Raw genomic sequence first — 22,312 nt, 5'->3', positions numbered from 1 at the left:
AAGCCCCGTCCGTTGCCCTGGCCGCCCTGAGACCTCAGAGGACCGCGCGTCTGTTGTAGTCAGTCGATGTTGGCTGCCGAATCATGGAGATGTACAGTATGTGCAAACACAGCAGTGGTCCTCCATGCCTCGGCTCGGGGATACGGATTTGAAGGGATATATAGTATGCCAGGCATGGCCAACCTGCGGCTCTCCAGCTGTTGTAAAACTACAACTCACACCATGCCCTGCTGTAGGCTGATAGCTGTAGGCAGTCTGAGCATGATGGGAGTTGTAGTTTTGCAACAGCTGGAGAGCCTCAGGTTGGCCATGCCTGTAGTATGCCTTTAGCAATAGCTTACTTGTAAACACGAGGACGACCAGAAGGCTTTCGGTGGGTGCACGTCCCCAATGTGATTTCCCTCCACCCAGATCACCGGACACAACTGTATACTTATTGAGGAGACGGCACACCAGATCTGTGGCCTATCCATGTACCAGCTTGAAAAATGGCACACTAATGTAAGACTAATTACCACTGGGGTGTGAATATTAATGAATTAGAGGAGCATTAATCCAATTTCCTAGTGTGCTGTCTTCTCATAAGTTTAGCAGTAGCTTAAACAGCCTGTTCTGCAACCCCCCGGCAATTACTACGATGGGTTTTCCCGTAAGAACCTCCATGATCACCCCCTTCCCCTTCCAAATAAAAAAAAAATTGTATGAGAGCCATGGCTGAGTATGCCCACAGTGCCCACAGCTCTCCATGCAGATCCATGGCCGACGTGGATGAAATGGAACCTGCTCGCTTAGGTGTTTTTCTCATCTCCCTTAGGGTGTGTTCAGACGACCATGTTTTGTGCAGCAAAGTATAGGACATGTCCTGTCTTTTGTGGCATGGATGTGGAAGCACACGCAAGGGCTTTGGTGTACTGCCGCACCATGTTTTGTGGATCCGCGGCTTGCAGACTGCAAAACACGGTCCTGTGACTGCCCTCTTAGGGCTCATGCACACGAACGTGCTGTGTTTTGCAGTCCGCAAATTGCAGATCCGCAAAACACGGATGCCGCCCGTGTGTTCCGCAATTTGTGGAACGGAATGGGCGGCCCATTATAGAAATGCCGATACTTGTCTGCAAAACGGACAAGAATAGGACATGATCCATCATTTTTGCGGGGCCACGGAACAGAGCAAGGGATGCGGCTCGGATGCGGAACCAAACCACGTTCGCGTGAATGCGCCCTTAGGCTGTGTTCACATCACTTTTTTTGTCCTATGTTTAACATATGCCTCGGGGGGAGGCAGAATGTATCAGTTTGTAGCACTCTTTTCCATCCTGCAGAGTCCAGCAAAAAACCACATACTTTACACTGGAACCCTATGATGGCAGATGCCAGTGCATGGCACCATCAGAGGCATCTGGTAATCCTATACATCATGTGTAGAGGTTAAATGTGGGATGAAGACTTCATGTGAACACAGCCTTAGACCAATCCGATCTGGTGGCGTTGTTCGGCGGGTGCTGCTGACCTCTAGAAACACAGCCTGAGCAAATAGAATGTGTTCTCTATCTATCTAGTATCTGTCTTTCTTGTATCTGTCTGTCTGTCTATCTTGTATCTGTCTATCCATCTTCTTGTATCTGTCTGTCTACCTTGTATCTGTCTGTCTATCTTGTATCTGTCTGTCTGTCTGTCTATCTTGTGTCTGTCTGTCTATCTTGTATCTGTCTGTCTATCTTGTATCTGTCTGTCTATCTTGTATCTGTCTGTCTATCTTGTATCTGTCTGTCTGTCTGTCTATCTTGTATCTGTCTGTCTGTCTATCTTGTATCTGTCTGTCTGTCTGTCTATCTTGTATCTGTCTGTCTGTCTGTCTATCTTGTATCTGTCTGTCTGTCTATCTTGTATCTGTCTGTCTGTCTATCTTGTATCTGTCTGTCTGTCTATCTTGTATCTGTCTGTCTATCTTGTATCTGTCTGTCTTTTGTTTTCTCTTTATATACATGGCACACATACAGTTAAATTCCTTCAGATTTCCACCTGATTGAAGCAGGAAGGACACACCGATCCCTCTTCCGTCTCCTGGTCTTGTGAGTCAGTCTTGCAGAACTGAATCATCCAATACCAGATTACAGGAGAATTACCTTCCATTGCCCCTCGCTGGTGTGAAATATTACTGCAGTGGCGCGTGCGCTTGCTGCAGTTCTGATCATCCACTTTGCGTCCGCCTCGGTGGTTATCTGATGCTGCGCTGGAATGAAGATCTCCCATATCTAACCATGATGTGTGACCACAGCAGGAGGGATTTTGCTGGGATAAAAGCTCTTTCTTGTATATGGGGCTGAGTCCATGCATGCCGTAATCCTCTACCCCGCTTTATTAATGCCTCTTGTGTGGGTCACAGTATGCCTAAGGGATCCATAAGAAATGTGCATGTCCCGTGGCTTCAGCACGGCGCGCGTCCTACAATACACCCCTGCTCCTGAGCGCTCACCTGACATAGGTAAAGTCCTTCATCTCACCGGCATAAGGAATTGCTTGTGGCTTTGAACGGTCTGCTAATATTCAGCGGGCATCTGTGATCCAAGCCGGACTAGAAATTGGATCAAGATGTTGAGTTCTTTGTTGCTGCTCCTCTGCCATGAATTCCGCATGTGACTCTAATATATTGTGCAGAAGTAAAGCTTTGTATGTACTGGTAGATAAGAACTGATGTCCACCAATAAAACCCAAGCTTAAAGGGACAGTCCACCTGTGCAACCTATTACTTTTGTTCCAGCGCATCTCAGATGAAGCTAATTTCCCGACAGCCTTAATTTCAAATCCTCTATCATTTTGTGTCTACAGATCCTATGCAGACTCCTATGTTTCCATGGCAACAGACTACAAACAGTGTGGTCTGATCTTGCAGTCTTAAAGGGCATCTGTCAGCAGATTTGTCCCTATGAAACTGGGTGACCTGTTACATGTGCGCTTGGCAGCTGAAGACATCTGTGTTGGTCCCATGTTCATATGTGCCTGCATTGCTGAGAGAAATGATGTTTTATTATATGCAAATGAGCCTCTAGGAGCAACGGGGGCGTTGCCGTTACACCTAGAGGCTCTGCTGTCTATGCAACTGCCGTATCTTTTGCACTTTTTAAATGGACAGGCAGTGTATATTTCATCACACCTGGCCCTGTCAATCAAAGTGCAGAGGGTGTGGCAATTGCAGAGAGAGCAGAGCCTCTAGGTGTAACGGCAACGCCCCCGTTGCTCCTAGAGGCTCATTTGCATATAATAAAACATCCGACCTTCTCATGTTTGGGGACCTCCCGACGCTTCCTCAACAGGAGATGTTGGCTCAATAAGGATCAGGCTTTTGGATTTCAACTGCCCGATCCTTTTCAGAGGTGTCTGGCAGCAGCTTTCTCCCCTCTCCCATTCACGTGAACGGAGTGGTTGAAAGAGAAAGCTGTGGGTGGAAGCCTCCTATCTGATCTGTATGGCCGGCCTTCCTTCCGCCTGTTCCCTGGCTCTTCCTAAGATACTGTACAAGCTGTAGGATGCGAAGAAGTGGGAGACAGATAGATGGCAATATCTGTATTGCACAGGGATTGTTTATATTGAGTTACCATAGAAACGTATAGCTCCGCATAGAAGCTGTTCATGCAAAACGATTGGCGATTTTTAATCAAGACGATTCACGGAGTTGCTTTGCTTTCTTCTGTAAATGCACTGGATGAATCAGCAAGACTTCCCTTTCACATTATTACTAATACGCAGTATCGCAGGATCCACGAGCCTTTTAGCTTATTATAGGGTGTTAATAAAGCAGCTGTATAGTCTGACCTTTCTGTAAGTCTTCAAATTATCCAGTCTATTAAAAAAAGCTTAATTTTTCTCTGTTTTGCGGTTCCAGGACAAAGGGGCCGCAGATTGCTTATGAGCGCAGTTTTCGGTGGAAGCTTGCCCATTTTCGTTATTTGTGTCAGGTAATCTTTTTTTTTTTTTAAAGGTGGTTCTGTAATGGCAAATGATCTGAAGCCAGCGGGCAGACTAGTCCCCCCTATGTCTCAGTGCAGGCTGTGATTAGGGAGATGGCCTTCTCACGGTTCTGCTCGGTGCCCCAGACTTTGTAGACATGAATTGCTTACTAATGCCAACTTCTTTGCAGTCAAACGCCTTGCCGAGCCACGTGAAGATAACCGTTTCCAGACAGACGCTATTTGAAGACTCCTTTCAACAGGTACGTATCAGTGGTAAGAGGGAGCCTGACTACCAAGGGCCCCCTCCCATAGTTAGGGGGAATTCAGCATATGTTCAGCATCCCGTTATAGATCCAGCATGTGCAGCTGCAGTGTCTGAATCACCAGTCTTCTATTTACATCTGCCTGTAATATACTGTATGTAGCAGAGATGAAACCGCGATCAAGAGTAAAGGTGCCCATAAACCTTCAGTAGTTGTCAAGTGAACATTACGCCGACCGCTACCTCTCCGGACTCATAACACACAAACACACACACACACTATATGTGATGTAAGGACATTTTGGGCACCCCTGAGACTCCAGTGCCTAGGTGCAACTGCAACTTCTGCACCCTTTATATTAAAGGGCATCTGTCAGAAGATTTGTCCCTATGACACTGGCTGACCTGTTACATGTGCACTCGGCAGCTGAAGACATCTGTGTTGGTTACATGTTCATATGTGCCCGCATTGCTGAGAAAAATATTTAAATATATGCAAGTGAGCCTCTAGGAGCAATGGGGGCGTTGCCATTACTCCTAGAGGCTCCGCTCTCTCTGCAACTGCTGCGCCCTATGCACTTTGATTGACAGGACCAGGCAGTAAAAATGTTATCATGCTTGACCCTGTCAATCAGAGTTCAGGGTGTAATAAATGGCAATGCCCCCGTTGCTCCTAGAGGCTTATTTGCATTTATTAAAACTTCATATTTCTCAGCAGTGCGGGCACATGTGATAATGGGACCAACACAGACTCCTTCAGCTGCCAAGTGCACATGTAACAGGTCAGCCAGTGTCATAGGGACAAACCTGCTGACAGATGCCCTTTAAATGTGCTTGTTTAACTACTCCATGAACCCTTGTACTAAAGGCAGAGAGGTCCTAACTGGCTGCCATTCATAGATGAAGCAGGACCCACTGATGACAGAGGTAGTAGTCTGAAAGCTTTGATCTTTGAGAGCAGACTGGATTTTCGAAGCGACTCCTTTGTATCCGTGCAGTGTACTGACATGCCGTTCATTGCCCTTCACCGTGAGCACGGATCAGAGTACAAAGCTGCCGTGACCCAGTTTCTTTATTGCCTTTCACATTCAGATAATTGCTCTCAGACAGATTTAATATTCATGAATTCAGGTTCCCATGTATAAAACGTGTGGACTCGTGGAAGGTGATGAAAGCAACTTGGCAAAGGCTTGTTTTTTTTTTTCCCTTTCCCATCTAGATAATGGCGCTGAAGCCTTACGACTTGAGAAGACGATTATACGTTATGTTCAGGGGTGAAGAAGGTCTAGATTATGGAGGTCTGGCAAGGTACGTGTCTGACGTGCTCAAAAAGAGAAAAAAGGCCACAATACACTACTAGTACGACATCTCTATAAACCACTTCTGTCAAGACAGCGGAGTGAGAATTCGTTCTCATACCGGACATGTTCTGCATAGGGAAATCAATGTCTTAAGAGCTTATTAACCCCTTAGTGGGTGCTGTAAAGAGGCATATTGGTGGTCACTGAGGGGTTAATATGTATGAATATGCAGAGGGTCAACGCCGAGCATTGGTAGGTAAACCATTCATTCTGAGAACTGCATAGCGAACTAAGGGATATGGTAAGGGGCTCTCATCATCATCTGGGAAGGGTTCTTTACGGTAAAAGTGGTCAGATTCTGAAATGTCTACAATAAGAAATGGCCAAATGAATCAGAGAATTTCATCAAGAGAGATCATTAATCGACAGTAGTAGTGTCACCCCTCCCCCCCATCCTTACCCAAGGCAACTTTTCTCTCAATAACCCAGGGAGCTTTACTGTGTCTTCCTCTTCGCCAGGGATTCCGGTATTTCTGGTGGCTTATGTGGACAAAGGTGGGAGGTGAATGCTGTTTAAATTGATGTGTAAGGGCTGTTCCCACATGTGTCATCCTCTGTGAATGAGAAGAGCCGAGCCCCACACGAGCGGATCCCGCGCGTGTCATCCTCAGCGTGAATGAGAGCCGAGCCCCGTTCCGGACAGCAGAGACACGGAGCAGTAACATGATGGATAATGCTCTTTGTCTCTCTGTGACCTTTTTAATACAAAACCACAGTGAGATAAAGTTGTCACCGTGATTTTGTAGTAAAAAGGTCACAGAGAGGCAAAGAGCATTATCAGTCATGTTACTGCTCCGTGTCTCTGCTGTCCGGAACGGGGCTCGGCTCTCATTCACGCTGAGGATGACACTCGCGGGATCCGCTCGTGTGAAACAGCCCTAAGGCTACTTTCACATCAGCGTTATTGCTATACGGTTTTGAGATCTGGCAAGGGATCTCAAAACCACAGAAAAACGCTTCTGTCCTAATAATACAACCGGCTGCATCCGTTCAGAACGGATCCAGTTGTATTATATATCGAAAATGAAGAAATCGTGTCTGAGAAAAACGGATCCGGCACCATTGACTTGCATGGTTTTTGGTGCCAGATTCCGCCTGTTCAGTTTTCCATTCCACACACAAATGCTGTTTGCAGCGGTTTTGTGTCCGGCATGGGAACGGAATCCATTCTGGCGCACTCCGTTCTGGTTTGTTCAGTTTTGTACCCATTGACAATGAATGGGGACAAAACTGAAGCGTTGTGCTGCGGTTTTGAGAGCCTGTACCAGATCTCAAAACCGGACAGCACAACGTCGATGTGACAGTAGCCTAACCTAAATTACAGAAGTGTAGTAGTCCTGGATGGAATCCATAGTGATGACGTCTCTGTGGACATCACTTTGCCCTCATTCAGCCGGACATTGACTGTACTGTTTTTTCTTGCAGAGAGTGGTTTTTCCTCCTCTCCCATGAAGTGCTTAATCCGATGTACTGCTTGTTTGAATATGCCGGTAAAAGCAATTACTGTCTGCAGATCAACCCGGCCTCCACCATCAATCCCGATCACCTGTCATACTTCTGCTTTATTGGACGTTTCATTGCTATGGTCAGTTCTCCTGTCCTCAGGATATTCTTCCATTCTTTTAGGGGAGGGCTCGCTGTGCACGCTATATGTCGCGGTGGACTGTATAAGAGCTGCTTCCACATCAATCTAAAACGAATAGATCATAGTACTAAAAATGTTCTTCATTCTTTCTTCACATCTGGAGCACACATGGCACACTGTCTGTGGGCCAGGGTTCAGCAACCTTCGGCACATCACAACATCTCCCAGCATGCACTCTTGCTGAGCTGTACTTGTAACTCCCAAAGTGGTGAAAGGGGGATTCTGGGAGTTGTAGTTTTTCAGAACAGCAGGAGTGCCGGAGGTTGCTGATCCCTGCTATAGGTCATGTTCACACGCAAGTTCACACTGTAATGCATGAGATTGCATGAAATCCCTTTTACACTGGGACATGCAGGACTTACAGCTCTCCCGATTAGTCATAGTTTGTGTCATTAAAGGGGTTGTCTCATCTCAAACAATGAGAGCATATGGCTAGGATATGCCCCCATTGTCACCTGGAACCTGCACCTTTATGGGAAACGGAGCCCCGCAAAGTGGTGGCTGGAGGACTCCGGTCCGGCCACCACCAAGCGCTCTCCCCGTAGAAGTGAACGGGAGCGCACTGCACATGACCGCCCACTGCTCCCATTCACTTCTATGGACCCGACGGAAGTAGCCGAGCCAGCGCTCTGTTATTTTCGGAGGCCCCTTAGAAAATGAATGGAGGGCGGCTGCGCCCTCCACCACTTTCAGGGCTCCCTTCTCAATATAGGTGCTGGTCCCAGCGGGACCCGCACCTATAAGACAGCGATATGCCCCCTTTGTCTGACATGAGAATAACCCTTTAAAATCCCACGTAAAATGATATACCACAACGTAGATTTCCATAGTCACGTCTGGGAACATTTTAAACATCTAAAAGAAATATCTGCAGTGTGGTAAAGCTGCTCCAATATCACCATGTGTGGGCGTGCCCTTGAAGATGTGACAACGACCGCCACGCTATATAAGTAATGACCATACATCATGGATTTGGGCTCGGGGGCTCCTCTGCTTTATGTGAATGTGGCTTCTGAGTCCTGCTATGTATTACAGCAGCGGTTGATGGGGAGATGTATGCCTATGTAGAGTAGCAATCCAGAGTCAGTGACAGCAGTACTACTCGTGTAATACCGCAGGTAATAGTGATTGAAGGTGTACGGTTGTGTGAAACACTTATCTGGTGAGTCCATACTGTGCCCTGCCTGAACTGGAAGCTGTGAAATAGGCGGCTGTACTAGAGGCGCACATTGCTGCTTTACATATAATCTCTACACATGATCTGGTAGAGAGGATATAGACGACTCACTACTGTAAAGGTGGATTTGCACGAGTAGATAATCGGGCATATTATCGGGAAGAAGCGCGCCTGCGAACGCTCATTCACAACACTCTGCCCATGTAAAGGTGCAGCCGATCATTGGAGAAACTGTCATTCATGCAGGCACCTAAATTATCGTTTCTGGGCAGCCGATTGTGCGGTCTAAACTTATGCCACACATGAGTGCTGCCCAGAAACAATGCAGGTGTATGGAGACGAGGGATCGCTATTCTCATACTGTGGAGGTGATCGCTTGATGTAAATGCAGAGCGAGCAGCCAAATGTCGGGAAGGAACGCTTCCTTCGGACAATCTGCTGCTCGTTTGGGCGTGTAAATGCGCCTTCTGCTTTGTGAAGCTGTGCTCCCAGGTCTTCTCCTCAGAATGCCCACTAATGGAGAGGCAACCTCACCCATCAGCACCTCCCATTGAAGGGAACCTGTCAAGACAATAGTACTGCTGAGAGTTTCATCGCCATCAGTTTCATAAGCTGATGGTTGCTGACAGCTACCTTGTTTGTCCAGGAAGGAAACTAGCACCGTGTCCCTGATTCACCCTAACATGTAATTAAGTGACGTAGTTACTACCACGTTCGCATTGGCATTGGGTCCCACAAAAATCTATTGCTTTTGGATTGGCAGAATGGTGTTATCTGCTGTGATACGGCATTGATCGTCCCCATTATACATAAATGGAATACATTGCAAAACTGGTCTGCCATATCTCTTATGGATCCAGTAAAACAGAAGCCATGATTCTAGAGTGAATGGAGCCTTATAGAGAAGTGACTATCCACCCTGTCGCCCAGGAATAGAAACACTTGGCTGCTTTCTTCCAGAAACAATGACACTCCCTTCCTTAGGTAATGTCTGGCCTCGCACTTCCATTGATGTGAACAGGGCGGCGTTGCTGCACCGCACACAACCTGTGCATAGATGTGCTGCTTTAAGGAGAAAGCAGCCATTGTTTTCTGATCCTGGATAACTTTTTTATACCATTTTATTTATTTTAATCTAACTAGGCTCTGCAATGATTCATTTCTTTTATTATTTTAGAGCATTTGCAGCATGAATTATGTGATACAGGGCGGCACATCTCTTGGGTAGACATAGATGTTAAAGGTAACCTGCTGGCTGCCTGGAACCACAACGCGGGGGAAATTTGGAGCTTATCGCATCATGCTATACATTGAACTTGGTAATAGTATGCATTAAGCACCTAAGCTCCCTCTAGTGGTGGCTGCAGGTAGCTAGCATTTCATTTTTAAAGGGACTCTGTCAGCTTTTTTTGACTACACTAAACTGATGACAGCACTATGTAGGGGCTGGGGAGAGCAGGGCAAAAAACCTTTGTGATGCTTTTATTAGGAATAGTGTGAATATGAAGTTTTATTCTGCCAGCCACTGCTTCTGAAAGTGCATTAGAGGTGGAGCTTCCCTGTGAAGTGCTGTCTGCAATAAGCTGCTTCAATGTATCTCCCCCTCTGATCTCAGTGACAGCTGCTGTTGTCTCCTAGTTGGATGTTACAGTCCTCTCTCAGAGGGGAAGGGGTTATGAAGCAACTGAACGCAGAGAGCACGTCACAGTAAAGCTCCGCCTCCAGTGCACTTAAGGAGCAGAATAAAAGTTCATATTTACACCACTCCTGATAATAAAAGCTGTAGGTGAGTTTGTCCTGCACTCCCTAGCCCCTACAGAGTGCTGTCAGCAGTTTAGCATGGTCAAAACTGCTGACAGACTCCATTTAAATCTCTGTCTATTCAGGAGATTTGGAGCTTTGTATCCGAAGAAAAAAAAAAATATACAAAGACACTAATCCGCACAGAACGTTGGCCCTAAAAACATAATGATAAAAGGTAACCGGTGACGGCTGTATTTCCCTGCAGGCTTTGTTCCACGGCAAGTTCATTGATACAGGATTCTCTCTTCCATTCTACAAACGGATGTTGAGCAAAAAGCTGACCATCAAAGACCTGGAGTCCATTGATCCTGAGTTCTATAACTCTCTCATATGGATCAGGTAAGTAAACCCTGAAATGCGCTCACCGCACAGACGTCTCCGATTCTAAATCTGCAGAGTTTCTGCACATTTCCATAGTATTTGGATGCTCCCGGTGCAAATGTTCTGCTTCTTTCCAGAGACAATAACATAGAAGAATGTAACCTGGAGATGTACTTTTCTGTGGATATGGAGATATTAGGAAAAGTCACGTCCCATGACCTGAAGCCTGGGGGATCTAATATCCTTGTTACAGAGGAGAACAAGGAAGAATACATTGGGTAAGTGAGCTGTATGGAAAGCGGATCTGGAATACTAGGACGATGGACCACCGGGTAAGGCTACTTTCACACCAGCATTTTTGCTGGATCCGTCATGGATCAGCAAAAATGCTTCCGTCATGATAATACAACCGTCTGCATCCGTTATGAACAGATCCAGTTGTATTATCTCTAAAATAACGGATCCGTCCCCATTGACTAACATTGTGAGTCATGACGGATCCGTAAGGCTCCGCACCACATGGCGGACAGAAAAACTCTGCTTGCAGCGTTATTCTGTCCGCCATGGGGATGCAACCAAACGGAATGGAATGCATGCTGGTGCACTCTGTTCCCTTCAGTTCAGAAGCGTTTTCCCCTCTATAGAGATGATATGACGGATCTCAATAGCAGAAAGGGAAAGCGCAGATGTGAAAGTACCCTAATGCTGTGGTTAAAAATGCAATAATAATCAAATTACTTGTTTGCAGTCATAGATCTTCCTGACTTTCTGCAAACGTGAATATAGATAGTGGTCTCTACCAGCCTATGTGTAAAGTCTGCAAATTTTCTAAATGTTTTAGAAGGGTACCGGATGATGAGCTGATTTAGGTTGTGCCACTGTAATCTATCTGGGAATCTGATACGGTGGTTATAAGCCATGATTTGCCCACTAGAGGGACACACTCTGTAGCTGCAGCTACTGAAGCTAATAGATCAGGATCCTGAAGGTGGGGTTTCCACTTTAATGCTCTGTAAGGATATTTCAAAGTGAATGTTCTTAACCAGGCAACCCCTTTAAAGGGGGTATTCCCATCTCAGACACTGATGGCGTATTGTGGGACCCACTTCTATCTACAGAACAGTCCCCCTGAAGAGAAGTAGAGAACATTGCAGGAGCGCAGCCCCCCTCCATCCACTGGTGTGGGAGATCCAGAAATAGCAATAATGGTGAGAAGGCTGTGCTTTCGCAGTGCACTCTTCATTCCCCGCTATGGGACCTCTGAAAATAGCTGAGCGCTGTCCTTCACTTCAGGGGCCCGTTTCTGGAGATAGGTGCAGGTTCCACCTCTGGGACCCGCACCTATCTGACATTGATGGGATATCCTAGCAATATGCCACCAACGTCTGAGATGTGCCCACCCCTTACTCATGAGTGGGCCTGTTTTGACAATAATTGTTTTCAGTTTTAGATCTTTGCATTCAAAGAGCCATCATTTTCCATCAATATAGCCGTGGGTTTTTTTTTTTTGTTTTTTTTGTCCAATCAGGCCTCATTAAGAGGTTAATGGGGTTGCCCCACCTCTGGGACCCGCACCGATCTTCAGAAAGGGTCCCTGCTGTTAGGGATAGCGTGCTTGGCTATTTTCGGAACTCCTATAGCGGTGAATGAAGAGCGCATAGCGCATGCACAGCAACCTCTCCATTCATCACTATGGGACTTCCGAAAATAGCCGAGCCAGCTTGTGCAGTGTGCTCTCCTTCGCTTCGAGGGCCCCTTTCTGGAAAAAGTCGCAGATCCCAGAGGTGCAGTCTAAGTGCCCCTAGCTGACACCGATATTCGAGTTATATTTATTGATGACCTATCCTCAGGATAGGTCATCAATATCAGATCGGCGGGGTTCCGACACCCGGCACCTCTTCCGATCAGCTGTTTGAAGAGGAGGCGCGCGCCATGCCAGCGCTGCCTCCTCTTCACTGTTTTCCTTCTCGCCGTTGCAGCCGCAGCGGTGAGCAGGTGTAATTACACCTAACCGTCCCATTCATTTCAATGTGACGGATCGCTCCTATACAAATGTATAGGAGCGATCCGTCCCATTGAAATGATTGGGACGGTTAGGTGTAATTACACCTGCTCACCGCTGCGGATGCAACGGCGAGGAGGCAGCGCTGGCATGGCGCGCACCTCCTCTTCAAACAGCTGATCGGAAGGGGTGCCGGGTGTCGGAACCCCGCCGATCTGATATTGATGACCTATCCTTAAGGAAATGTCATCAATAAATATAACTTGGACAACCCCTTTAAACTCTTACCGACCAGTCCTGTTAGGACTGTACAGTTGTTTCCAGTTTTACATCCTTGCGTTCAAAGAGCCCTCATTTTTTTCCATCAATGTAGCCATGGGCTTCTTTTTTTCTGAGCCAGTTATATTTTTAACCGCACCTTTTTGTTGTACATATAATGCAGGAAATTATTATTTTTTTGGTCTAATGGTGATCCACTGGCTGGTTAAATAATGTGATCATTTTGCAGTTTGGAGTTGTTACCATTTATGTGTAGGTTTTTTTATTTTTTAGAAAATAAAGCAAAGTATGATGGGAAAAGGTAATGGGTATGTTTTCTCCCCATTCTAATTCCCTGCCCCCTTCATATTGACATGCACATATTCAGCCCAAAGTGATATTTGTCTATGTACATTGTAATTTTTGGCTAACGCTTCAGGCAGGTACTTTGCATATCCCGGGGTATTGCTGCTACATATGCATTTGATGAGTTCTGATCCTGTTTCATTCTTCCTTTCTAGTCTGATGGCTGAATGGAGATTTTCGCGAGGCGTCGAAGAACAAACCAAAGCATTTCTCGATGGCTTTAATGCCGTTGTCCCACTACAGTGGCTGCAGTATTTTGATGAAAAGGAGTTAGAGGTTCGGCTTCTACAAATGTACATATATGTCTGTGTCACTGCTGCAGGACACAAAGCCCCCCACCACCACAGTTACACCTTCTGTAATATGGGCTCATAAGCATTTGCCCTGCGCTCTAGATTTCTGACTTCAAGAAGTCAACAAATTTTGGCTTTGCAACTTTACGAGCTTATTTGCATTTGCAAGTAAAATTGTGACATCTTGCATATTTAACATCACTCACAGTTTAGAAAAGTGGGTGGGAATGTGCTGGAGGTTAGCGAGTCAGGCTGATTTAAGCAAGATTTCTCAACTGTGACCTTTTAAAAAGCTGTAAAAATGGTTGCAGCCTTCCTCCAGTAAAGGTGTGGTGTAGAAAGCGGAGGAACATCTCAAGACAGGAGTGTTAGACTTCGGCTACTTTCCCACTCGCATTTTGTGCGGATCCGTCATGGACGGGTCCGTTCAGATAATGCAACCGTCTGCATCCGTTCAGAACGGATGCGTTTGTATTATCTGTAACATAGTCAGGACGGATCCGTCTTGAACACCATTGAAAGTCAAAGGAGGACGGATCTGTTTTCTATTGTGCCAGATTGTGTCATTGAAAACGGATCCCTCCCCATTGACTTACATTGTGTGTCAGAACGGATCCGTTTGGCTCAGTTTTATCAGACGGACACTGCAGGCAGCGTTTTGGTGTCCATCTCCAAAGCGGAATGGAGACTGAATGGAGGCAAACTGATGTATTCTGAGCGGATCCTTTTCCATTCGGAATGCATTAGAATGCAAACTGATCCGTTTTGGACCCTGAACGGATCTCGCAAACGGAAATCCAAAACGCGAGTGTTAAAGTAGACTTAAAAGGAATGTGTCATCAGAAAATGACCTATTGTTTAAGTCTGGCTTCACACATTAGGTAGAGATCTAGGCTTCACTACTGGTTTTGGCCCACAATAAGGGCACATTCACACGACCATAGTGTTTTGCCGTCCGCATATGGCCAGTACTGCGATAGAAATTCCTATTCTTGTCCGCAATTGCAGACATGTCCTATCCTTTTTGCGGGGCCACAGAAAGGAACTACGGATGCGGACAGCACACTGTGTGCTATCCGCATCTTTTGCGGTCCCATTGAAATGAATAGGTCCGCAACTGTTCCGCTAAATTGCGGACCCGTTCATATGGTCGTGTGAATGAGCCCTAACTGATGGAAATAGGATTTGTTGTGCTTACCTGTAAAATCCTTTTCTCGCTGAGTTCATTGGGGGACACAGAAGACTTTGGGTATAGCTGCTACTGCCACTAGGAGGCGACACTAAGCTAAAGTGTTCGCTCCTCCTCTCAGCTATACCCCTCCTGCAGACACTGAGCTAATCAGTTTGTACAAAAGCAGTAGGAGCAGCGAGGAGAAGCCAACAGAAAACAATAAAAAGGAAGAAAACCGGAGATGGGTCACCCTGAAGAACCAGAAGTACCCATCTAGGAGCTAGTAATGTACATACAGGGTGGGAGCTGTGTTCCCCAATGAACTCCGCGAGAAAAGGATTTTACAGGTAAGCACAAAAAAATCCTATTTTCTCGCTCGTATCATTGGGGGGACACGGAAGACCATGAGACGTTAAAGAGCAGTACCATGGGGAGGAAACAAGAACAGAACGAATCCAAGGCCGGTCATAAGGCCCCGCACAGAAATGCGGGGGAAAGACACACCAGGAACCCTGAAAAGGGACAGGAAGACCCATTCCCCGGAAGGCCAGCCAGAGAGCGGCTTAATACGCAGAGGCTCCGGCTGGGCAGAAGAAAGAACAGCCCAGGGAATATAAGTCACGGCTTAGGAGACTTCAGAAGAAGTGGAGAGCACACAGAATATCCACAAGGTGGACATAAATGAAGACAAGACGGTCACCAGAAGCAACGAAGCGATTGTGGAAGATACAGGAGAGAAATATGTAGCCTGGATCCAGAGGAAGAAGACGAACTGAAAATGGCGCCTGGATATCAAGGGCCAAAGAACTGCAGATGTGACAAAACTTGCCCCCCATGGGGGAAGAAATAGGGATGCCCGAAGGCAAAGGCCCCACACACCATACCGGACTGCCAGAAGAGAACACCACTCCAGCGGGACCATGACGGGATCTCTAACATGCAATTGTGGTGCAACTAATCCCCCAATAGAAGGGGGAAAGCCGACAGGACAGAAGATATCCAGTATGAGAGTAATTACTCCGCTTGCAGAGGGGTTAATGCAACCGGACGTATGGTATCCGGTGTAATGCAATACTCCACCTAAGGAAGGAGGGTAATGCGACAGTCTGTCCAGGATCCAGTGATTACTCTACAGAAGCAGGATAATGCTACAGGATCTACAGTATGCGACTGCGGTGCAACTAAACCACCTAAATAAAGGGGAAAACCAACAGGACAGATGACATCCAGCATTAGTGAAATCACTCCGCCTCCGTAGGGAGCAATGCAACAGGACTTGTAGTATCCGGTGGAAGTGCAATTACTCCGTCTAAGGAAGAAGGGTAATGTGATAGTCTGTACAGGATCCAGTGGTAGTGCAATTACTCTATAGAAGGAGGGTAATGCTACAGAATGTACAGTACCCAGAGTAAGTGCAAATACTCCCACTACGGAAGGAGGGTAATGCTACCGGATGTACGGTATCCAGTGGTGGTATAAATATCCCCCCCCCCCCCATGGAAAGAGGATAATGCTACGGCCTGTAGCATTGCCCGCCTTCCTTAGGCGGAGTAATTTCACTTCCACTGGGTACTGTATGGCCCACCCAGTGGAAGTGAAATTACTCCGCCTAAGAAAGGCGGGCAATGCTACAGGCCGTACAGAACCCAGCGGGGGTGCAATTACCTCTCCTACGGAAGGAGGGTAATGGCACGGGCTGTACATACAGTATCCAGTGGTAGAACAAGTACACCGCCTATGGAAGGAGGGTAATGCTACATGCCGTATGGTATCCAGTGCAAGGGCAATTACTCCTCCAATGGAAGGAGGGTAAGCTACAGGGAGTGTGGTTTCCAGCGGTAGTGCCAGGATAGTTTACGCTATAGGACGTATGTATCCAGCGGTAAGGTAAAGAAATTTTGCCTACAGAATGGCGAGGGAACTAGGTTCAGAAGGACCAGATAGCTCCAAGGGTTAATAATATATAAATATATAGTTTTTTTTTGTAGTCCTGCCTCTCCATACCAAGGGGGTGAGTTGGACCAAGCCCTCAGAAGGCGCTTACCCACTTATGCTGCATCTCTGGGAGTAAGCAGAAGGTGGCCTGACATGAAGTCTCCCCTCAACTCCGGAGGCCGGACCTGGTGACCCAAAAGCTGGTGGGATACAGAGGCTTTAGGAACCTCTGGTCCTCCTTGCCTTCTGGAGACCGGGAACGAGCAGCGGACCTGGGGGCCCCCTGGACTCCCATCTCTTGGGTGGGAATGCAGGCAGCTTGGAGACTGCCATCAGCCCAGCTAAAGGAAAGAAAAAATCTGCAGACTTGCAAAGCAGGGAGGTCTGCCTCCTACAGACACTAAGCTAAAACTGATTAGCTCAGTGTCTGCAGGAGGGATATAGCTGAGAGGAGGAGCTAACACTTTATTTGCTTAGTGTCGCTTCCTAGTGGCAGCAGCAGCTATACCCAAGGACTCCTGTGTCCCCCAATGATACAAGCGAGAAAATAATTTACCAAATAACTGAAGCATAAACTCAGCCTAAGGGCTCATGCACAAGAACATATTTTTTGTCTTTCATAATTTTTTTTTTATTTGCGGCCAGTATGCAGAACCATTTACTTCAACGGGTCTGCAAAAAAAATGGAATCGACTTTGTGTGCATTCCGTTTCCGCATGGCTGTTCCGCAAAAAGGATAGAACATGTCCTATTCTTGTCTGTTTTGCGGACAAGGATAGGCATTGTAACAGATGTCACTCGGACGTCATCTGTGTTTTGCAGACCGCAAAATACATACGGTCGTTTGCATGAGCCCTTAGTCCCTTTTTTTTGTTAAACATATTTTTAAGTAATTTTTGGTGACACATTCCACTTAAAGATGCACCAAATTTGACAAAAAAATTTTTTGCCACAAATTACTGAGTTTTGCAGAAGTCTACGTCTAACTTTAAAAATCCTTCTTGAGATAAATCTCCCCCTTATTGGCTTTTGATTTTGGGGTTCATGTACATGTGGGGCTGGTGCTGGTGTGCCTATCTGTTTATATGCTCTTCTATGGTAATCCATAGTCTATAAAGTCCCATTTATGTCATATTAAAGGCACTGTGCTAGGAATTGTTTCTTTGTATTTCATACTTACAGGGAACTCAATCTCCTTTGCTATTTCATTTCATAGAAATCGCCAGTCACCTGTTAAGGGCTCATGCACACAGCAGTATTGTGGGTCTGCAATATACGGGCACCGGTCGTGTGCACACCGTACCACCGATACGGAGCCGTTCACTTGAATAGGTCTGCAATCCAGGCGGTGCGGAACAGAGCCACGGATCGGAAGCACTACGGAGTGTTTCAGTGGGTTTTCTGTCCGTGCCTCCGTGTCGTTAAAAAGTAGTGCATGCACTTCTTTTTTTGTAGTGCGGACCGTCTTATGCGGATCCCGGCCTCCATTCAAGTGAATAGGTCCGCGTCCGCATACAGTGGCTACCTGGTCGGTGCCATGCAAATTGTGGTCCACAGCACGGGCAAGGCTGGCACACAGTTGTGTACATAAGCCCTAAGGTTGATACAGAAGCTCTCCAATAAATGAAATCTAAGACGGGTGTCTGTTTCTTAGGTAATGCTGTGCGGCATGCAAGAAGTGGATCTATCAGACTGGCAGCGGAACACAGTCTATCGCCATTACACAAGAAACAGCAAGCAGATCATCTGGTTCTGGCAGGTAATATACAGCGTGAATGTCGGGTATAACATACTAATTTAGCATATATATATATAAGAAGGCCTGTAGCCTTGATTTGTTTCTGGTCCGTTTACCAGAGTTCGTCTGCCCAGAGGAGCTCTGTTAATGAGATTCTCTCTATCCTGCAGTTTGTGAAGGAGATGGACAATGAGGTCCGCTTGCGGTTGCTGCAGTTTGTCACAGGCACCTGTAGGTTACCACTAGGTGGATTTGCGGAGTTGATGGGTAGGTATTAGATCTTCAGCAGGGGAAAACACAGTAAAGCATTTTACAATTGCTCCTAAGAAAAACATAAAATTGCATCATCCCTGCAGGAAGCAACGGTCCTCAGAAATACTGCATTGAAAAAGTCGGGAAGGAAACATGGCTGCCAAGAAGTCATACATGGTAAGTTGAATCTTGCACAAAGGGTTTAATCTGGACTTTAAAGGGAACCTGTCACCGGGATTTTGTGTATAGAGCCGAGGACATGGGTTGCTAGATGGCCGCTAGCACACCTGTAATACCCAGTCCCTATAGCTCTGTGTGCTTTTATTGTGTAAAAAAAACCGATTTGATATATATGCAAATTAACCTGAGATGAGTCCTGTCACTTACTCATCTCAGGGACAGGACTCATCTCAGGTTAATTTGCATATGTATCAAATCGGTTTTTTTTGACACAATAAAAGCACACAGAGCTATGGGGACTGGATATTGCGGATGTGCTAGCGGCCATCTAGCAACCCGTGTCCTCAGCTCTATACCCAAAATCCCAGTGACAGGTTCCCTTTAACACTGATGGCCTAGCCTTAGGATAAACCATCAATGTCTGACTGGTGATTGACCTCTAAGACCACCATCGGTAAAGCGGCAACCGTGCTCATGTGAGAGTCAAGTCCCCTTTATTGTCTACATCAGTACACTGAGGATGAGCTGCGGTACCAGGCCCAACTGCTTGTATAGATGAGCTGCTACAAGCAATGGAGCGCTGTGCCGATCGGCAAGTCCTCACCATTCAAACATTGATGCCCTATCCAGGTCACAGAGAGCCGTTGGCAGCTAAGCTTTGTGTAGACAGTGCCTGTAAAATGTACTCACTCCCCAATCGACTCTCTCATGTTTCATTCTGTAAGGCTGTGCTCACTTGTGTCATGGTCTCCGTTAAACTGAAACCCTGATGCAGTGCTGTATCCGCCGCACGATGGACACTGGCAACCCCAGACAGACCTCACTGACTGACTTATAACGGGGTCCACTGTGTTCTGCTTGGTGTCCGTTGTTTTAACAGAAAACATTGAGTGACCTTTATCAATCCTGGCATACACCATACACACATTGCCGCGAACCTAGGCTTATTCCCTGACTGCATGATTTTGCTAATATCATGATTTTTACCTACAAAACAGCGCAGTCTTTAACAATCCCTTGGGCTGGACTTCAGCCGCAAAGTGTGTTCTGACCTTTAATTTATCAACTAAATGTGGATGTGTGAATGTGGCTTTGTACACTGCTCAAAAAAATAAAGGGAACACAAAAATAACACATCCTAGATCTGAGTTAATTAAATATTCTTCTGAAATACTTTGTTCTATACATAGCTGAATGTGCTGGCAACAAAATCACACAAAAATTAAAAAATGGAAATCAAATTTTTCAACCCATGGAGGTCTGGATTTGGAGTCACACTCAAAATTAAAGTGGAAAAACACACTACAGGCTGATCCAACTTTGATGTAATGTCCTTAAAACAAGTCAAAATGAGGCTCAGTAGTGTGTGTGGCCTCCACGTGCCTGTATGACCTCCCTACAACGCCTGTGCATGCTCCTGATGAGGTGGCGGTCGGTCTCCTGAGGGATCTCCTCCCAGACCTGGACTAAAGCATCTGCCAACTCCTGGACAGTCTGTGGTGCAACGTGACGTTGGTGGATAGAGCGAGACATGATGTCCCAGATGTGCTCAATTGGATTCAGGTCTGGGGAACGGGCGGGCCAGTCCATTACATCAATGCCTTCGTCTTGCAGGAACTGCTGACACACTCCAGCCACATGAGGTCTAGCATTGTCTTGCATTAGGAGGAACCCAGGGCCAACCGCACCAGCATATGGTCTCACAAGGGGTCTGAGGATCTCATCTCGGTACCTAATGGCAGTCAGGCTATCTCTGGCGAGCACATGGAGGGCTGTGCGGCCCTCCAAAGAAATGCCACCCCACACCATTACTGAACCAATGCCAAACCGGTCATGCTGGAGGATGTTGCAGGCAGCAGAACGTTCTCCACGGCGTCTCCAGACTCTGTCACGTCTGTCACATGTGCTCAGTGTGAACCTGCTTTCATCTGTGAAGAGCACAGGGCACCAGTGGCGAATTTGCCAATCTTGGTGTTCTCTGGCAAATGCCAAACGTCCTGCACGGTGTTGGGCTGTAAGCACAACCCCCACCTGTGGACGTCGGGTCCTCATGGAGTCTGTTTCTGACCGTTTGAGCAGACACATGCACATTTGTGGCTTGCTGGAGGTCATTTTGCAGGGCTCTGGCAGTGCTCCTCCTTGCACAAAGGCGGAGGTAGCGGTACTGCTGCTGGGTTGTTGCCCTCCTACGGCCTCCTCCATGTCTCCTGATGTACTGGCCTATCTCCTGGTAGCGCCTCCATGCTCTGGACACTACGCTGACAGACACAGCAAACCTTCTTGCCACAGCTCGCATTGATGTGCCATCCTGGATAAGCTGCACTACCTGAGCCACTTGTGTGGGTTGTAGACTCCGTCTCATGCTACCACTAGAGTGAAAGCACCGCCAGCATTCAAAAGTGACCAAAACATCAGCCAGGAAGCATAGGAACTGAGAAGTGGTCTGTGGTCACCACCTGCAGAACCACTCCTTTATTGGGGGTGTCTTGGTAATTGCCTATAATTTCCACCTGTTGTCTATCCCATTTGCACAACAGCATGTGAAATTGATTGTCACTCAGTGTTGCTTCCTAAGTGGACAGTTTGATTTCACGGAAGTGTGATTGACTTGGAGTTACATTGTGTTGTTTAAGTGTTCCCTTTATTTTTTTGAGCAGTGTATATATCTACTAACCATTCAGTATCTTCTATCTCTTTGGCAAAACTGTTTCAGCCGTTTCGAAGTCTAGCCACCAGACTCAGTCTCCTCTATTGACCCGGCCCCCACCGGACAAAGTGGCAAGGGGCCCCATTCTTTGTCATGAGACTGCTGCAGCCAATCAAAGGTCTCAGCAGTCATGTATGTATGCAAGAACAAGACATCACTGCTGCAACCATGGATTGTCTGCAGCGGTTTTGTGAACGAAAACAGACCCTTGTCACTTCCGGTCAAGCGAGGATCACCATGAGACACATTGCCAGAACATATACCGTATATATAATTAGGACGGACAACCCCTTTGATTTAGTGTCATTAAATGCTGTTCCGGATAAAACGTAAACAAGTCCAAGTGGGGAGGATTTATGCGCGGACAATCCGCACTGAAATCTGCAGGTCTTCGCAGGGAAATCCGTGCAGTCAATCCGCCTCAATTGGTGCGGATTTGCATGCAGATTTGATGAGAATTTTACTGTCCCCATTTCAATGAATGGAGAAACAGGAAAAATAAAATAAATTGACATGCTGGGGATTTTAAAATCCGCACTGTAGGTCAAAATCCGCATCGTGTGCATGAGAATTTAAAATTCTCATAGAATACAATGTACATGACCTGCGGTACGGATTTTCCACACACAAATCCGCATGCAATCCTGATCGTGTGCATTTAGCCTAAGGGTATGTCCAAACGTAAAATACAATGGAAAAAGTCCGCTGTGGATTTTTACCAAACAGCACATGAATTATGCGGCTTTTGCGGAAATGGCTGTCGCTTTACACCTTCTGCTCTGCAAAGGGCCATTTCCCGGCGGAGCTCTGCAGATTTCAAATCGGATTCTTTTTCTGCAGTGCATGGATGAGGCTTCGTAAAATCTCATTCACTTTCGTTGTACTGTGTCC

General features: G+C 46.6%; 1 protein-coding gene across 2 annotated transcripts in view; it reads left to right on the top strand.

Annotated features, from left to right (window-relative positions):
- WWP1 (WW domain containing E3 ubiquitin protein ligase 1) overlaps nucleotides 1–22,312 on the top strand; it is a 131,121-nt gene that overhangs the window by 107,695 nt on the left and 1,114 nt on the right. For both annotated transcript variants that reach the window (XM_040433796.1, XM_040433797.1), the window contains exons 14-23: nucleotides 3,884–3,956; nucleotides 4,139–4,210; nucleotides 5,432–5,520; nucleotides 6,999–7,158; nucleotides 10,404–10,537; nucleotides 10,657–10,797; nucleotides 13,301–13,421; nucleotides 18,199–18,303; nucleotides 18,453–18,549; nucleotides 18,639–18,711. In XM_040433796.1, the coding sequence (XP_040289730.1) occupies nucleotides 3,884–3,956; nucleotides 4,139–4,210; nucleotides 5,432–5,520; nucleotides 6,999–7,158; nucleotides 10,404–10,537; nucleotides 10,657–10,797; nucleotides 13,301–13,421; nucleotides 18,199–18,303; nucleotides 18,453–18,549; nucleotides 18,639–18,711 (1,065 nt within the window). The remainder of the gene's footprint in view (nucleotides 1–3,883; nucleotides 3,957–4,138; nucleotides 4,211–5,431; nucleotides 5,521–6,998; nucleotides 7,159–10,403; nucleotides 10,538–10,656; nucleotides 10,798–13,300; nucleotides 13,422–18,198; nucleotides 18,304–18,452; nucleotides 18,550–18,638; nucleotides 18,712–22,312) is intronic.

Source organism: Bufo bufo, chromosome 5, assembly GCF_905171765.1.
Source record: "Bufo bufo chromosome 5, aBufBuf1.1, whole genome shotgun sequence".
Taxonomy (NCBI): Eukaryota; Metazoa; Chordata; class Amphibia; order Anura; family Bufonidae; genus Bufo; species Bufo bufo.
The sequence above is the reverse complement of the archived record's forward strand: the minus strand, read 5'-3'. Positions and strand labels throughout refer to the sequence as shown.